Source organism: Cryptomeria japonica, chromosome 1 (genome assembly GCF_030272615.1).
Source record: "Cryptomeria japonica chromosome 1, Sugi_1.0, whole genome shotgun sequence".
In the NCBI taxonomy this organism is placed as follows: Eukaryota; Viridiplantae; Streptophyta; class Pinopsida; order Cupressales; family Cupressaceae; genus Cryptomeria; species Cryptomeria japonica.
Window position 1 is genome coordinate 55,480,200 of NC_081405.1, and position 17,669 is coordinate 55,497,868.

The 17,669-nt window shown below is 36.9% G+C and overlaps 1 protein-coding gene across 3 annotated transcripts; it reads right to left on the reverse strand.

The window, feature by feature from the left end:
• Positions 1-6,139: 6,139 nt before the first annotated feature.
• On the reverse strand, positions 6,140-10,467 carry LOC131033088 (pentatricopeptide repeat-containing protein At1g73400, mitochondrial). Of its 3 annotated transcripts, none has more exons than XM_057964221.2 (3): positions 8,119-10,467; positions 6,957-7,032; positions 6,140-6,581 (listed from the first exon to the last, which is right to left on the reverse strand). In XM_057964221.2, the coding sequence occupies exon 1, from the start codon at positions 10,201-10,203 to the stop codon at positions 8,479-8,481; it is 1,725 nt and encodes a 574-aa protein (XP_057820204.2). In that variant the 5' UTR covers positions 10,204-10,467; the 3' UTR covers positions 6,140-6,581; positions 6,957-7,032; positions 8,119-8,478. The 3 variants fall into 3 exon arrangements, with proteins under 3 accessions (XP_057820204.2, XP_059077454.1, XP_057820205.2); XM_059221471.1 differs by having other exon boundaries at positions 6,140-6,606; XM_057964222.2 differs by lacking the exons at positions 6,140-6,581; positions 6,957-7,032 and having other exon boundaries at positions 8,021-8,216; positions 8,387-10,467.
• Between the last annotated feature and the right edge of the window lie 7,202 nt (positions 10,468-17,669).

Below are 17,669 nucleotides of genomic sequence, written 5' to 3' on the forward strand. Positions count from 1 at the left end.
TGGTCAGCTCTACTCCAGATGAAAGAGGTCCTTTTTGAAGACATCAACACCAAATGCAGTCAAGTTGAAGGTGTCATCCATCCAATTCAAGATAAGGTGTTTGAAGTATTGTGTACCATTCTTGGCAAGCGGATTGAGATTGAGACAGATGTGGACATCCAAGAGTTGGAGGAAAGAGTCAAGGTCATCTTTTGCAAGGAGGAGAACGTCATCACAGATGAGCAACGAGATCTAATGTTCACTACCATGTTCCTGATTGAGAAGATCAAAGAACTTGAACCTAGATGGGAGACAGCTCTTCTCACTGCTTTTGATCAAGTCCTTCACTTGGAAGAACGAATGAAGAATCTTCCTGAGATTCCCATTGCTAAGATTGAGGGAATTGTGTCTAGATTCGTTGGACATGCTAAAAAAGAGCATAGGAAAGGGAACAAAATTCTAGATGAAAAGTTGTTATAGGATGATGTGGCAGCTTAATTCCTATTGGTCTATGTTTCCTTGATTTTTGTGCCAATTAAATATTTGGCTATGCATTTAATAATGTTTATCTAAATGGGGACCTTTTTTGTAACAAACCCTAATTAGGGTTTAGGTGTCAAAATCTCAGCCATTGATCTTCTTTCGATCTGAGCCATTCATTGTATTTGAGGGTGCTATATATACCCTCACTCATTTTCATTTTGATAATAGTTAGAAGTTAGAGAAGAGAGAGAGCTTAGAGAAGAAAGTTATTGTGTAGCAAGATTGAGTACTGAAGAAAGAATTTTGAACAATTGTTGTCCATTTGGCTTTGAGATCAATAAAATATTGAAGTTATGGTGTTTTATTGCAATACTTGTGGCTATCTTCATGGTTGTTTATTTTCTCGAATCACTCTCAGTTGAAGTAGTATTTAAGTTTAAGTTTGAAGGACTATGTGTTGTACTTGATCTTTGGTGAGATTCACGTTCCAAACCACTAGCTTCTTACTGATTGTGAGGACGCCTTGTGTGGTCAACTGGAGATATTGAGAATTGCTTAAACATTCAATCATTGTTGAAATATTGATATGTATCTTTATGATAGTATCTATATCCTTGATGATTTAAAAATCATTGAATCACCTTAGAAGATCGCATCAATTCCAGTAGAGTTGTAATTTCTTGGCAATACTGAAATTGGTAGAATCTTACCAAGTCTAGCCTACATTGAGTCATTCTTAGGATCAGATTAGAATTCATCTCCTGAAACCCTTGTCTTTTGCTATTTTTTTGAGAATCTGTTAGTATTAGGAAAATCTTGTTCCTGCAGTCAAAAGAGAGTGACACGGACAAGCTTTCTCAGAAAGTGCGTAAGACCCCTTGAAGAAACAGCATTTACAACGACCACTGGTGCTTATCCACACGTAGAGATCCTACAACAAAGAACCTTGAAGTCACCTTGATTGATCCTTTTCGCGATATCTTCAGCATTTAGAGACTTTAATCAAGAGAGGATAAGGTACCATTTGGGTATTTTATTCTGTGTTTGGCTGTGTACAAAATACACGTCAACAGATTTCCAACATTGTGGCCGTTGCTAAACCAGATAATAAGATTCAAATGTGCATTGATTTTCGAGATCTCAATAAGGCTTCCTTGAAAGATGATTTTCCTCTTCCAAACATTAATATGATAGTTGATTCTACTGCTGGTCATGCTTTATTGTCCTTTATGAATGGCTTCTCTGGATACAATCAAATCTCAATTAATCCTCAAGATCAACATGAAACTACTTTCATGACTCCTTGGGGTATGTTTTGTCGGGTTGTAATGCCTTTTGGATTAAAGAATGCCAGTGCAACCTATCAACATGCTATCCTTAAGATCTAGAAGCAGAATCTCCACAATAAAAATTGTAATATGTCAATTTGAAGGTTTTCTTGTCAAGGAACAACCTCTTCATTAGACATTGCAAGGTAAAAATGAATCAATAAATCATTCTAGTCAATGAGAAGGAATCTAACAATACATGTATTTGTGTTTATGCTTCGTGTCTTCAAATATCCATGTGTATGCTTTGTGTTTTCATGTGTATGCTCCATGTGTTTCCAATGTGTCTATCATTTTAGCACAAGTTGACATAACCAAGAAACAATGCTTAGTATAGAATCTCCAATTCCTAAAGTATCTTAGGGTGTATATAAGAAATCTTCAATCATACAAACTTGAAATTGCTTGTGGACAAGCAATCTTGGGAAGGGTGGACTGTCATGACCACACCATCAAGAGCCCTTAAATAGATCAGAAAATCATCATATGAAATAAGACTTCACAATTTTTTGTGGTTTAAATTAAAGGATTAATTTATCAAACAGCACTTTGTATGACTCATACAATTACTAATCGCCCATGTCAGCATCTTAATATTTATCAACCAGTGGTTATCTTCATAAAAACAGAGATCGAAGCATAAATTTGTGTACATACAGCAATCTTTATACAAGACAACAATACACCAATAAGTAAGGCACACATTAGAGATTTGTATGATAAAAAGAGCATCAAATTGTGCTAATATTAACATGTGTTATAAATTATTGACATGGAGCGATAACACTTAGTCAATGAACTCAATAAGATTAACAACAGGGATTTATTAGTGAAGGGGCAAGGGACGGTTATTAAGAGATACCACTTTTGGGAGGGTCGTGGACCATGGACAGGACACAACCCTCCATTACCGATTTGAGGAATATACATATAGCAGATCAGCACAAAAAAGGAAGGCATCGATGGAGGAGATTATTGCATTTTTGGCAGATTATTATATTATGGGCAGACGTTGTGGGCAGCAGATTGGTATACTGAATCTTGCCTATAAACTAAATGCTTAATTACAGAAATATTATATATATATGCTTTTCGGAATAAGGGGCGGATATATGGCCTGCAATATAAGCTATTTCATTTATTCATAACATATAATAGAAATAATGTTAATAAGGTTTATAATTGTTAATAATAAAGAAATCAGATTTATATGCTAGTTATGCTTAATTTCATTTGAAGTTAACACACTCCTAACCCAGTCCTTAATCACTTGCTATTGCCCCTTAAGAGGTTAGGTTGGTTTTGTTAGGGAGAGGCGGAGTAATTCCTCACAAGGTAGGTGAATCCCAAGATGGGATATGGACGGGGTCCTGAAGCCTTGAGGGAGCCTACTTGTAGATTGGTTTCCGCACCCTATGATAAGTAATTCCCCATCCTCCTCAGGGTTGATGATTAGGAGAGAAGGAATTATTAATTGTTTCTTAATTTAATCTGATTTAAATGCATAGTGATGTATGTTAATCATTGGGAAGTGGCAGCCTCTCAGTAGGGGACATTACACTCTGTCAGTTTTAACTCCTTTATACACTAACTCTAATTACAATTCAAATGCTAAAACTTGAAGATGATGCTGGCATTATCATTCACCTGAAGAAAAATACAATGAATGCTACCTGAAATTTTATGTCATTTTCAGGTCCAGAATAAATTCATGCAAAAGATTAAACATCTGAAAGCGATTTCTAAGAATTTTGTGGAAAGAACAGCAAAGGAATTCAAAACTGCCACCTACCAATCAAATGCTCCAAATCCTATGGGTTTTTTTGCCTCTGCAAGACAACTTTTCTGACAAGTTTCCCAAAGAGACCCAACTTTTCAAACATGAAACCAATTTCAGCATTTTAGGGGCTTAGGGAAAAGCCTATCAGCTAATCACATAAATGCCACATCAGTACATTTATCAGTTTGTACCAAAATGGACTACTTAACTGAAACCTAACTATGCATTCCACAACCGAAAGCTAAACAAATACACGTTTGGATCAACCTAGGTCTTCTTACATTGGATTCCCAGAATACTCGTTAGGAAACTCGGATACAGGAACAATGGCCCAATCCCTGTACCCTTATACCTCCCACTTACTATAATTATATGTAATATAGCTGTATCCTTGTTCATTACTCCCATATGCTTTTTCAAAATACAATCTCTATAAACTGTTCCTGTACCCTTATCCAATATCTCCTGGTATGGTTACTTAAAACTCCCAGTGGCTCCCATTGGCACTTAGAAATATTTAAAACACTAGAGCTCTGTAAATCCCCACTTGAAACATTTTGAGATGCTTCTGAACTGCTTCCAAAAGCAAAAAATGCCTTAAAAACATTTCCAGGCTGTTTCTAGGTACTTTCCAGCAAGGAGATAAAAAATTATAGAAACTGGAGCTCATTTCAGAATGCCTACACACCTTTAAAAACATAAAAGTTCATAGAACCATGGATTATAAAACCAATAACTAGCCTTAAATAGAAACCTAACAGTGCATCAGAAGCACTAGAGAATTAATAGTGTGATTAAATATAAATGGTAAATTTATTCTTCAAAAGAAAAAAGCATATATTTACAGATGCTCAAAATCAAATACAAGGTTTCATATTTCTCCACCTTAGCAAAAAACTCACAGTAAATATCATAAAATAATAACATCACTGCTAAGTTAGTTACAAGTTTTTCCAACAATAGACTATAAAAGAATAGTTTCTTTTCTATTTCCTTCCTTGTCTTTTATGGGAACGTGCATAAGAGCAAAAAGGAAATCATCTGGCAGACAAAACTGAATATGTGCAAACCAATTCAAGACAGAAATAATGTGTATCTGTCATGTCCCCTTTCTCCCACCATTGACTTTTTATTATTATTAATTAAAAATAGTGTTTGTTAACACTGATATTAAATGAAATAAATATAAAATAAAACAATTTCAATTTGGGCACTCAAACTAGATCCTTTGGGTCCTATTCGGATGAGGTATTTGAGAACTGTCTGAGGTTAGGACGAAAACCCTTACCTCTTGCATTGACAGTTTCATGTCAAGGATTGCATGTGGACTAAATTGGAAAATTATCAATTTCAGGTCAAGCAATTTGGTGTTTGCCAGCAAATTGATTCGAGATCTTGGCGCTGATTTCAACATCCATTTAGGGTTAACTGTGGGGTGAATTTGGTAAGGATGCAGCTCAGTTTCTGAGGTTTAATAGCAGCTTCAAGGCAGTTTTAGGCAAATTTGGCAGAAACATTTGGTGCAGCATTTTATGAATCACGCAACTACACTTTGGGAATTATTTGTGGTGGTTTGAGGACTGATCTGGGCAAATTTGGCAGAAACATTTGGTGTAGCATTTTATGAATCAAGCAACTACACTTTGGGAATTATTTGTGGTAGTTTGAGGACTGATCTAGGCAAATCTAGAGGAAAAATCAGCTGCACATCTGCAGGTCCAAATCATGGCAATTTGAGGTTAGCTTGAGGTGATATTATGATAGAAATCAAGTACAGCAACTCTAGAATAGGATTGCTTATCTTGAAGAGAATCTTAATCCGCCATACATTGAGGTTAGGGTTTGCAGATAATTTGTCGCAGTCACTTGTCTACACCATCATTTGCAGTCAGCCAAGGGCTGTACACACCCAGATTTGACCCAAATGGGGCGCTAGGGAAGTTGATAACAACTGGCACATATTGTAGTGTCCCCAACTCAAGCCATGAGGCTTAACTATGCATTGGCTGTCCTGTCCTTGTGTTACCCAAGAGGAAGAGGACTTAGAGCATCATTTGGTAAGTGTTAGAGTCTTTGGCTTGCTCTCTATTCTATTCTTAAGTTGTGGGCACATCTTTTTATGCAAGTTGAGTGACTCTTAGCCTAAAGACTTGTTATTTCCCCTTTTGAGTGTAATGACTTAAGAGACATGTACTTCAAGTGATTTTTATTACACGTGTGCAAAAAGGGACAAAGGGAGCATTGGAAAATAAGGAGCCTGTTGGTTCATTTTTTAGGGTTTTATCTTGAGTGTTGGATTGGGCTTGCAATGAATCTATGGCTGAGATTAGATCATTCTTTTGGGAGTCATTATATAACATGTTAGGATTCTCTTGGAGCAACTATTATGTGATTATACTTTTCTCTATTGCTGCTGCAATTTCTTGGCTTGAGGCTTGAAACCCTTGAGTAACCCTGGTTTCGAGAGACATACAGGCTTCCCCAAGTCAGTAGGGTGTGTTTCGGCAGAAGAGCTTTAGTCTTTGATTCCCTAGCACATCATTATCAAAGCTGCCTATTCTTATCAGGTTTAGGAGACCATTTTAGGGGCGTGATTCAGAGATATCAGAATCAGATTTGGACAACCTACATTACCAACATGGTCAAAGCTTCAGATAAATTAGGTCCAACATAAACATATATATATAATGATACAGTCATTGATGAATACTACAAAACACAAAGACCAACTTTCATGACTGCAACAGCATGGCTATCCACAAAACTACAATCAAGAAAACTGATTCTTTTTGGCTGCCAATTTTTTAAAGGAAATGTAGTCGGAGTAGCCAGATACACCTCTGCCCCTCCCCAGGTGCATGTATCCCCATATCTGATACAGTGTGGATGCACATCAGATACCATGCCCAATGTAATCAGAGTAGCCGAATACACCTCTGCCCCTCCCCAGGCGCATGTATCCCCATGTCTGATACAGTGTGGATGCACATCGGATACCAAGCCCAAACAACCTTGATTTTCCAACCATGCGAAATACTGTGTGATTTGATTTTTTCAGAATTTGACATAAATCTTCCTAAACTTAATATAAAAAAAACTTCAATCATGCAATTTTTTTAATTTTTCGGCATAAACAAAACCTACACCAAATGAGAAAGAGAAATGAAATGTTTTTCTATTTCAGTGACCCTTTTTTGGGGTCATCTTCCAATGCAACTCTACTATTTTTTGCATATTGTAAATTGTTAAATCAACTTATAATTATTTATGTAGAAATTATTGTGTCTATATTGCTTTTAAAGTAATGAAAATCTCCTCTAATAACTTAAAAAATTGTGTTAAATATATGTGTATGTGTTTTTTATGAATGCCATATCCAGCCATACCATATTGAGGGTCTTCAAAAATGGTCGTATCCGTATCTGTATCCATATCCCAGTCCATGCAACTTTGAATGTAATGCTACAACCACCAAAGGTCCAGTTTAGGTGTTAAAACCTTTATGTAGATAATATAGAGCTTGGATATAGATTGGAAGGGAAATCAATAGCAGATGGATTAAGACAATATTGAGATTGTCTAACTAAATAAAAATATAAAACCGGTCTTCCTTTCCTCTGATTTCCAGTGAACAGATTAGATGGGATGCACAAGATGACGTTTTAACAAGATTACTTTTATAATTTTATTGTGTCTGCAATTAACTCTGGTAAGCCATCTAATATTTCACATCAAAATGCATTAATACAGTATTGCCTTTTGAACTCGTGTCTCACTGACAAAAAGCATTGGATGTGTCATGAGGGCCCATTAACACAGGATCTCCTGCTTCTATGGCCTACATATCAGTCATACAACATAATATTAACTTGATTCTAGAACACAAGGCAAAACCGGCCCATGAACACAGGATCTACTGCTTCTATGGCCTACATATCAGTCATACAACATATATTAACTTGATTCTAGAACACAAGGCAAAACTGGTCCATGAACACAGGATCTCCTGCTTCTATGATCTACATATCAGTCATACAACATATATTAACTTCATTCTTGAACACAAGGCAAAACCGGCTATATTATGGGCAATAGCAACAATGTCTTGTGGGAATGAATATGATGCATATTACTAAAGTGTTCCTACAAGTAAGGGGACACGTTAAATTACGGAGCTGACATAGGTTGTATAATTCAACTACTAGGAATTCATAGAGAGATTTCACCATTGAGTTTTCATTTCTTTGGAGTTAGGAAATAGTATATATTGTTACATAATTAAAATCCTACGAGCTTGATGTCTTGGTTGCTGCCATTTTGAAGACAGCTATAGGATTGCATAGCATTTAAGTACCCATTAGGCACAAAGAATCAATAAAAAAAAAAAAGGGTTTTATGGAAATTCTCTAAATCAATGGATCAAGTATGAGAATTATTTCAACAAGAACAATGAAAAATGGTCCACCACCCATAAGAGACCATAGTATATTAGTATAATATCGTATGCAGTTAATACAATCACTACTAATCACAGGCATAGCAGCTCACCGTATTTCACACTACCTCGCAAGTATTATAGTCAGTCAAGGTCTGCCTGCTTGCACTTGTCCACCCTCCCAACTTTGGTAGAATAGATCACCCTTAGACTTGGCATTTAAGCAAAAAAATATCAATGTTGTGTGGTACTGCCCCTCGGAGACATGTTACTTGAAGCATTTAAAAAACAAAAGAAAATCACCACTGATTTTGAGACACTGGAACAATGTAGTTTACAAAACAAGATATCTATGTTCTCAAGATAGAGTTGTACTTTCACCTGAAATTGCTGGCAGCCTGGCAGGAAAAGGAAAAATGGATGGACAAACATTGATATTCTTTCATGATACTTTTTAAAGTGGCCATAAATGGTCATCTATTGTCCCCTCCTTTCCTCCATCTCTGAGCCTTATGAAAGCGCCTGGATTGTCTATGATAATAAAAATGTCTCATGTAACCTGAAAGCCACTGGATCCTTCGTAGGTCACCGGCTTTTGAAAGCTCCATCAAGAAGTTATCATAGGCATGGTATGGGAGTCTCAAATTATTCCGTACAGCGTCCTTCAAACATGAGCAGGCCTCTTCTATTTCGCCATTTTCAAGGAGCCCTTTGATCAAAGTACAGTACGTGAATGCATCTGGTGAACAAACCCCTGGTTTATTCATGTCATGGAATAAGTCGAAGGCCATATGCAGTTGACCCATCTCACAGAACATCTTTATCAACGTGTTGTACGTGTGAATACTTGGCAGGCAACCTACATCTGTTATTCTATCAAAAAGTCTAAGGGCCTCATTTACAATTTTAAGGTTGCACAGCACTTTCATAAAGCAATTGTAAGTAACAATGTCCGGAGGATACCCTTTGTCTCTCATTTCATCCAAAAGCTTAAAGGCTTCCTCAAGTTTTCCTGCACTGCAAAATCCTTTAATTATTTCAGTGTACGTCGGGACATCGGGAAGGCATCTACTATCTCTCATCTCACTAAGAAGTCCCAAGGCTTCCTCTATTCTTCCTAACTGGCTAAATGCAACAATCAGGATGCTGTAAGTCTTTGCAGTAGGTACAGACTGGGCGCACCCTTTTGCTTTCATAAAATTAAAAAATTTCAAGGCCTCTCCCACATGTCCATCCTTACATAATGCATCAAGCAAAGTATTGTAAGTGAAATTATCAGGATCATGACCCACAGCAATCATTTCATTCAAAATCTCCATAGCCTTATACGGTTTTCTAACAGTGCACCATCCGAAGAAAAGAACAGAATAAGTCTTGTCGTCTGGTTTAAATTTAATCCTTAACTTATCAAACAAAGCTTGGGCCTCAGAAACTAAATAGCACTTGCAAAGCGCATCCAGAAGCATGTTCAATGCATTGACTTCAGGGTTGGCCTTGATCTTTCCTTTCTTCTTATTTGCAAATTTTCTCAGAGTTATAAGATGTTTTTCTGTATAATCCCTCAGTACCTTGGCAAATGCCTCAATGGGTAACCTAGAATTACTGCTTCTTTTCATAAGTTTCAACAAGTCGCAAATAATAGCAAACTGCTTCGACTTGAACTTAGTACTAGAAAGTATATCGATCATCTCATTGAACGTATGGGATTCATGCCTGTAGCCATTTTGTTGACTGGCCCATGTGAAAAACCTAAAAGCAACCTTTTCCTGAAACCGGAACCTCTCCAGAATTTTGTCAACTAGTTCTGTGGACACCTGAACACCGTATTTTTCTAGGGCAGACTCCATGTCCTTACCTGCATCCGAATTTTCGGATATTATCCTGCACACCTCATCCAAATCAGACAAGACTGCCACGCTGCTTTCTCCCTTCTGAGTTTTACAGAGGTTACCCACTCCGAACGGCTGGATTGCGGCATTAGTTGAAAATGTAGATAAATGAATATTAGTGAAACGATGATGGGTGTTAGGTAAACGATAATGCAGAGATGCTATTGATTGAGTCCATGGAGCTGCCAATGTTTTTAGCCCTGTAAAAGCCATTGAGGCTAATGGATGTCCTCTGGGTTTGCATGGAAGAGCCCTTAAGAGGTGCCACACAGTAGATAATTTACATTCAGCTGTATTTTTAAGAACCATTTTTCCCTTTTAAATTGTGGCCTGATTGAAATCCAGCATATTTATTTCACTGATGCCTAGCGACCATTGTCATATTATGCTGTTCTCTTCTATTTTGATTTCTTATTTGTTTATCAGGGTTGGTGAATGTTCGAAGGGCAATGAAGTCATTGTATTGTATAGATGTAGAAAGAAATAAATTGTAACCTTTTCAGAGCCCTTAATGCTTAAGCGAAGCCTATTCGTTGCCTTTGTCATCGGATAAATTCCAACTGTGCTCCAAGACATGACTCCCTGTACCAAAACATCACTCCTTTGATGTTTGGAGGTTAAATGGTGGTACACGTTTCATCAATATTTTTTTAATTTTTATTTTTAAGCTGTCATCTTAAAATTAAATAATCTATTTAATTAAAATTGAAGGAGAAATAGAATAAAAAGAAAAAATTAAAAATGAGAGAAAGAAATTTGTGAAGCAAGGCGAAATATTTGATAATATGTCTCATTTTTTATACATTACTTATTTTGATTTTCTAAAGAATAGTTGCTTCACTAATTATTTTTTTCCATAATTTTAAAATTTGCATGGGAACGCTCTAACTATTTAAATTTAAGTAGAAAGTGAACTTCAGTAATTCCATGAGAACATGGAGTAAGTGGGTTTTTTTCTTTTCTATGGTAGCCAATGTCATCACGTTCCAAGCCTCCATAAACATATACCTAAACTTAGGCACTTTGACATACCATAGGATGCTAAAAAAACCACATAATTAAGTAGTGTGTTAATTTGTTTTAAATTTCAATCATAAAAATAAATGTTATGTATGGCATTTAAATGAATGAAGGTAGGATTTTTAATGACATCCATGATATCCAATGGTGTAAGAGATCAAGAGACACAAAATTAACACATTCAAATCCTTTTCTCATATTAGTTCTTCAATTATGAATCTTGAGCAAGAAACCCACCATTTTGTGAAGTCTTGACTCCTCAAAAGAATCATTCAAATTGTCCACCTTAAGTTGTAATTGAACTAGCTATGGATATCTCTATATCTTGCACACTCCTTGATGAAATGTCATTCAATTTCCTCCACCCTCTTGCTGCAAAAAGTGCAAGCCCTTCTTCTCAATCTTCTTTTGGTACTATTCATCTACAAGTTTCACATCTCAGATGGTGAGAATTAGTCCTCAATTGCACAATAAAAACTTTAGCCTCTCCCTTAATAGTAGATATCAAATAAACTTTTTCATCATGCTTCCATGTGGGGTTAAATTCTTTGATATAGTATTTTTTTTTCTACTTATCTATTTTATCCACATGACAATCCTAAATTTTGTTGATATGTGGCGACTAATCAGCAAAGTACTATACACTCAGCATGTATCCTTGTCGAGGTTTGGGGCCGGGGTCCGAGAAAGTGGGTGTAGCCCGCTGCAGGGGTTTGGGGGCGGCAGCCCCCGAGAAAAAAAAATTTGCCATTTTTTTGTTGATGAAAACCGACATTGTAATAAAACCCTAAAAAGGCCGACTTTGTTTGTTGCCCTAAAAATGCATGTTATAAGCGGTTGGGATGCTTAAGGCATTGGAAGGTTGATGTACTATTTTTGCTGGATAATAAGAAAGATTGGACGATTGTGTATGGTGGACGTAACCCATTCTGGGTGAACCAAGTTAAATCTTTGTGTTATCTGTGTCCTATTTTATTTCATCTTTTGTATTTAAATCTGCATCTAATTGTTAGTTCATATTTGCTTTGAATCTGCTTGAAAACCTAACAATTGGTATCAGAGCGAGGTTTTCTGTAAATTGGCAGGACTCTCAAATTTGAGTGGGAGTAATGGAGGATTTCAAATTCAAAGTCGAAAAGTTTAACGACCAAAATTATCAGTTATGGAAAATGCAGATGGAGGATTACCTGTATCAAAAGGATTTGTGGCGGCCATTGGAAGGAAAGGCAAAGAAAGCGACCACAATGTCAGATGACGAGTGGGACTTTTTAGATAGAAAGGCACTGGGATCCATTCAATTGTGCCTTGCACTATTTGTAGCTTTCAATATAACAGAAGCAAAAACGACTATAGATTTGATGGCGACATTGGCTAAGTTGTATGAGAAACCCTCGGCTTCGAATAAGGTATTTCTTATGAAGCATTTGTTTAATTTAAAAATGAGTGAGGGAGGATCTGTAGCGAAGCACTTAAATAAATTTAATACAATTACCAGTCAATTGTCTTTGGTAAAAATTACTTCTGCAGAAGAGGTTAGGGCTCTCTTGATTTTATGTTCTTTGCCAGAAAGTCAGAATAGCTTGGTTATGGCTGTAAGTAACTCTGTCTCTGGTAAAAATACTTTGGTATTTGATGATATTGTTGGTGTTATCCTAAGCGAGGAAATGCGAAGGAAAAGCACAGGTGAGACTCCAACATCATCAAGTAGTGTTTTGAATGTGGAGAACAGAGGAAGATCAAAGGAAAGAGGAAAAGGCCCTTGGAATGAGAAGTCACGAGGGAAGTCAAAGAAAGGACGCTCTCAATCTAGAGGAAAGAAAGTTTGCTGGTACTGCAGAAAGCTTGGTCATCTAAAGAAAGACTGTTGGTCTCAAAAAAACAAAGAAGGAGACAAAAATGAAAATGACAGTAAGGATGCTAATACTGAAAGTAATACTTTAGAAGATGCTTTAATCTTATATTTGGATAATGTTAATGATTCCTGGGTAATAGATTCTAGGGCTTCATTTCATGCTACACCCCATAAAAAATATTTTCTAGATTATGTTCAAGGTGATTTTGGACAGGTATATTTGGGTGATGATGAGCCTTGTCAAATTGTTGGAAAAGGAAAGATAAATATCAAGTTGCAGAATAGAAATGACTGGTTTCTGCAAGAGGTAAGACATGTTCCTAATTTAAGAAGAAAATTAATTTCTGCAGGGCAACTAGGTAGTGAAGGTTGCATAGTAACGTTCTCAGACAGTATCTAGAAGGTCACTAAAGGATCATTAGTAGTAGCTAAAGGTGCGAAGGTAGGCATACTATATCTCTGTACTGGTAACACTTACTCTACCTTAGCTGCTACAGATAAAGTTACTGCAGGGACAGCAACAATAGATGTTGCAAGAACAGATTCGATAATGTGGCACCATAGGCTTGGGCACATGAGTGAGAAAGGGATGAAAATCCTTCACTCCAAAAATCTATTGCTAGGACTAAAGAAGATTGATTTAGAGTTCTGTGAAAACTGTGTTTATGGCAAACAAAAAAGAGTCAAATTTCTCAAGGTTGGGAAAGAGAGGAAGAGTGAGAAGTTAGAGCTTGTGCATTCAGATGTATGGGGACCGGCTCAGGTATTATCTCTTGGTGGCTCTTATTATTATGTTATTTTTATTGATGCTCAACCAGAAAAACATGGGTATATTTCCTAAAACAGAAATCAGATATTTTTGAAACTTTAAAGAAATGGAAAGCTTTGGTTGAGAATGAGACAGGAAAAAAGTTGAAGTGTCTCAGATCGGATAATGGAGGTGAGTATTGCAGCAAAGCATTTGAAGATTACTGCTCCTTAAATGGGATTCAAAAGAAAAAGATAGTTCTAGGAACTCCACAGGAAAATGGTGTGTCAGAGAGAATGAATAGGACTATCATGGAACGTGCAAGGAACATGAGATTGCATGTTGGATTGCCCTTACATTTTTGGGCAGATGTTGTACATACTATTGTCTATTTGATAAATAGAGGACCTTCAACCCCTTTGGATGGTGGTATTTCAGAGGAGGCATGGATTGGTAAAAAGGTAAATTATTTTTTTCTGAAAACCTTTGGTTGTGAAGCTTTTGTCCATGTTGGTAAAGAAAACAGAACCAAGCTTGATGCTAAATCTCATAAATGTACCTTCATTGGATATGGGATAGATGAATATGGCTATCAGTTCTGGGATTTTGAAAATAAGAAAATAATTAGAAGTAGAGATGTTATATTCAATGAGAAGGTTATGTATAAAGAACAGATGCACGAAAAGAAGCATAAACGGGACAAGCAAGAATATGTGGTGTTGGATGAGATTCCTGAAAATGAAATGCCACGGGTACCTAATGCTTAGCAACAACAGAATGTCCCACAAACTCCTGCAAGTGTTAGACGTTCTACGAGGTCAAGTAGACCCCCTGAAAGATTTTCTCCTTCTTTGTATTCTATATTATTAACTAATTCTAGTGAACTAGAAGAATATGAAGAAGCAATGCAGGTGGATGTCAAACAACAGTGGGAGCTAGGCATGAAAGAGGAGATGGACTCCTTGATGAAAAATAAGACTTGGAACTTAGTCCCTTTACCTGCAGAAAAAAGAGCCTTGCCTAACAAATGGGTTTATCGGCTGAAGGAGGAGGAAGGAGGTCAGAAAAGATATAAGGCCAGACTTGTGGTAAAAGGTTTTGCACAGAAAAAAGGTATAGATTATGATGAAATATTTTCTCCGGTTGTAAAAATGACTTCAATTAGAACTGTACTTAGTCTTGTGGCTACAGATGATTTACATCTTGAACAATTAGATGTCAAAATAGCTTTTCTCCACGGAGATTTGGAGGAGGAAATTTACATGTTGCAACCATAGGGATATGAGGTCAAAGGTAAGGAGAACTTGGTGTGCAGGTTGAAGAAAAGTTTGTATGGCCTAAAGCAAGCACCCCGACAATGGTATTTAAAATTTGATAGTTTCATGGCTGAACATGGTTATCATAGATGTCATTATGATCATTGTGTATATTTTAAGAGATTAGATAATGGCAGTTATATTATCCTGTTGCTTTATGCTGATGACATGCTTGTTGTTGGGTCTAACATGCAACACATAAATGATCTTAAATAGAAATTAGCCAGGTCATTTGCTATGAAGGATTTGGGTGTAGGTAAGCAAATTCTTGGTATGAACATGGGACAAGAAAAATGGAACCTTGAATTTGTCCCAAAGCGAGTATATAAAGAAGGTGTTGAAAAGATTTAACATGCAAGATGCAAAAGCAGTTAGTACACCTTTGGCTAGTCATTTCAAATTGACTAAGGAGATGTGCCCAAAGGCACAGGAAGAGGTAAATAAAATGTCTAACATCCCATATTCATCAGATGTTGGTAGTCTGATGTATGCAATGGTATGCACATGTAGTGGGAGTTGTGAGCAGGTTTATGAGTAATCCGAGTATGGAACATTGAAATGCTGTGAAATGGATTCTTCGGTATTTGAAAGGAACTACTACAAAGGCATTATGTTTCAAAGGATCGAATGCTGCTCTGAGTGGATTTGTTGACTCTGATCTGGCAGGTGATATTGATTCACGAAGGAGTACTACAGGGTATGTTTCTACTATAGGGGGAACTGTAGTCAGTTGGATTTCTAGGTTGCAAAAGGTTGTTGCACTTTCAACCACTGAAGTTGAGTATGTTGTTGCTACAGAAACCAACAAGGAGATGATTTGGTTATAATGTTTTCTGGAGGAATTGGGTCAGACACAGGAGGATCGCCCATTGTATACCGATAGCTAGAGTGCCATTCATCTTGCAAAGAACTCTGCTTTTCATTCAAGGACAAAGCACGTTCAGCTTAGGTACCACTTCATCCGAACTGTTTTGGAGGAGGGTCAGTTACGGCTTGAGAAGATTCACACAAGTGAGAATCTTGTTGATATGTTCACGAAGGCAGTTCCACAGGAGAAGTTGATTTCTTCATCAATTTCTATTGGTCTTCTTGATTGATAATTGTGGAATTTATACTAGTCAAGTCCAAGTGTTTTATGCAGTGGATGCTGCAAGTACAATGGTGTTGTCTAGTATCAGTCTCCAAGTGGGAGATTATTTGGTGTGGAGCCTAATCAGTCTCCAAGTGGGAGATTGTTGATATGTGGTGACTGATCAGCAAAGTATTGTACACTTAGCACGTATCCTCATCAAGGTCCAGGGCCAGGTCGGGCCCTGGGAAAGCAGGCGTAGCCCGCTGCAAGGGTTCAGGGGCAGTAGCCCTCGAGAAAATTCTTTTTGCTATTTTTTTGTTGATGAAAACAAACATTGTAATAAAACCCTAAAAGGCCGACTTTGTTTGTTGCCCCAAAAATGCATGTTATAAGCGGCTAGGATGCTTAAGGCATTGGAAGGTTGATGTACTATTTTTGCTAGATAATAAGAAAGATTGGACGGCTGTGTATGGTGGACGTAACCCATTTTGGGTGAACCACGTTAAATCTCTGTGTTATCTGTGTCTTGTTTTATTTCTTCATCTTTTGTATTTAAATCTGCATCTAATTGTTAGTTCATATGTGCGTCGGATCTGCTTGAAACCCTAACAAATTTTCCTAGCACCATCTTTTTTATCTCCTTGTCAGTGTTATGAGAATCATGCATATCTATGTCCCATTTGTCCATCCAACTACTATTCTATTTATTCCAAGTCTTCTTCCTACAACTTAGTTCATCTTCAACAATCATTTTGGGTGAGTGGTGCTTATCCATATTTTCAACCTTTTTTAAGTAGCTTAACAAATGAATGATCATTGATACCTCTATTAGGAACATCTGACCTCAACTAAAAGGATTTCATATGAGATCATTGATTTGACTTTGAGACTACTAGTGATTAGACATCTCTGAATTCTTTCAACTAGTTGCCATTTGTGGTTTGACATGCTACTCCCTAAACCTCACAACCATAGAGGATAACCAACACAACTAACAAATCAAAAAGGGTTTCTTAGTATTTCAATCCCACAACTCATCTTTCCTACACCTATTTTGAAGAAGGTAAGAAGCTCTCAACCCTCCTTGGGTCATTTTTGTTCGCCTTGTTGGCTTGATGATGATGTTTTGATGTAATAGGTTGATTGATGACTTATTTTATGTTGTCATTGATGGCAACTATGTTTTGATAGTCATCTAAGTCTTTTAGGCCAACCGGTAAAGCATAACTAGTAGAGGAGCTAGTTTACCAGTGAACCAGAAAATAGGACTTCAACTGGCGATCAATGAAGAGTTAGGTGATGTGGTTTTGCAGGAGTGTTGGAGATTGTATCAAGTAGCTATGTTTTATACCGCAATGGTAGATTCAATAGGGTGAGCGAGTTATGTTGTACAGAGCAGTCAATCATGAAGAACAACTAACTAGTAGAATAAAATCACTAAGATCGGTAAACCGGTACACATAATATTTTATTTTTGAGTTGTTATGTCAGTGGATGACATAAGTAAAGTGTGTAGTGCAAGATTGACTAGATTCATTGAGCCTAGGAAATTATTCCAAGGTTAGTAGCCGACTAAGTTGATGCTTATAAAAAGTGTGATGAGTTATGAAATGAAGTGTGAGTTCGTGAGTGAATATTGATAGTTTGATTGTGTGGTAATCTAAGAAGCTCTGTGTTCATGTGTTGTTGATGTATTGAGCAGAACTGAAGCGGATCTTATCAAGCACAAAGGTGCCACATGTTTGGATCATTTTACTGGACTAACAG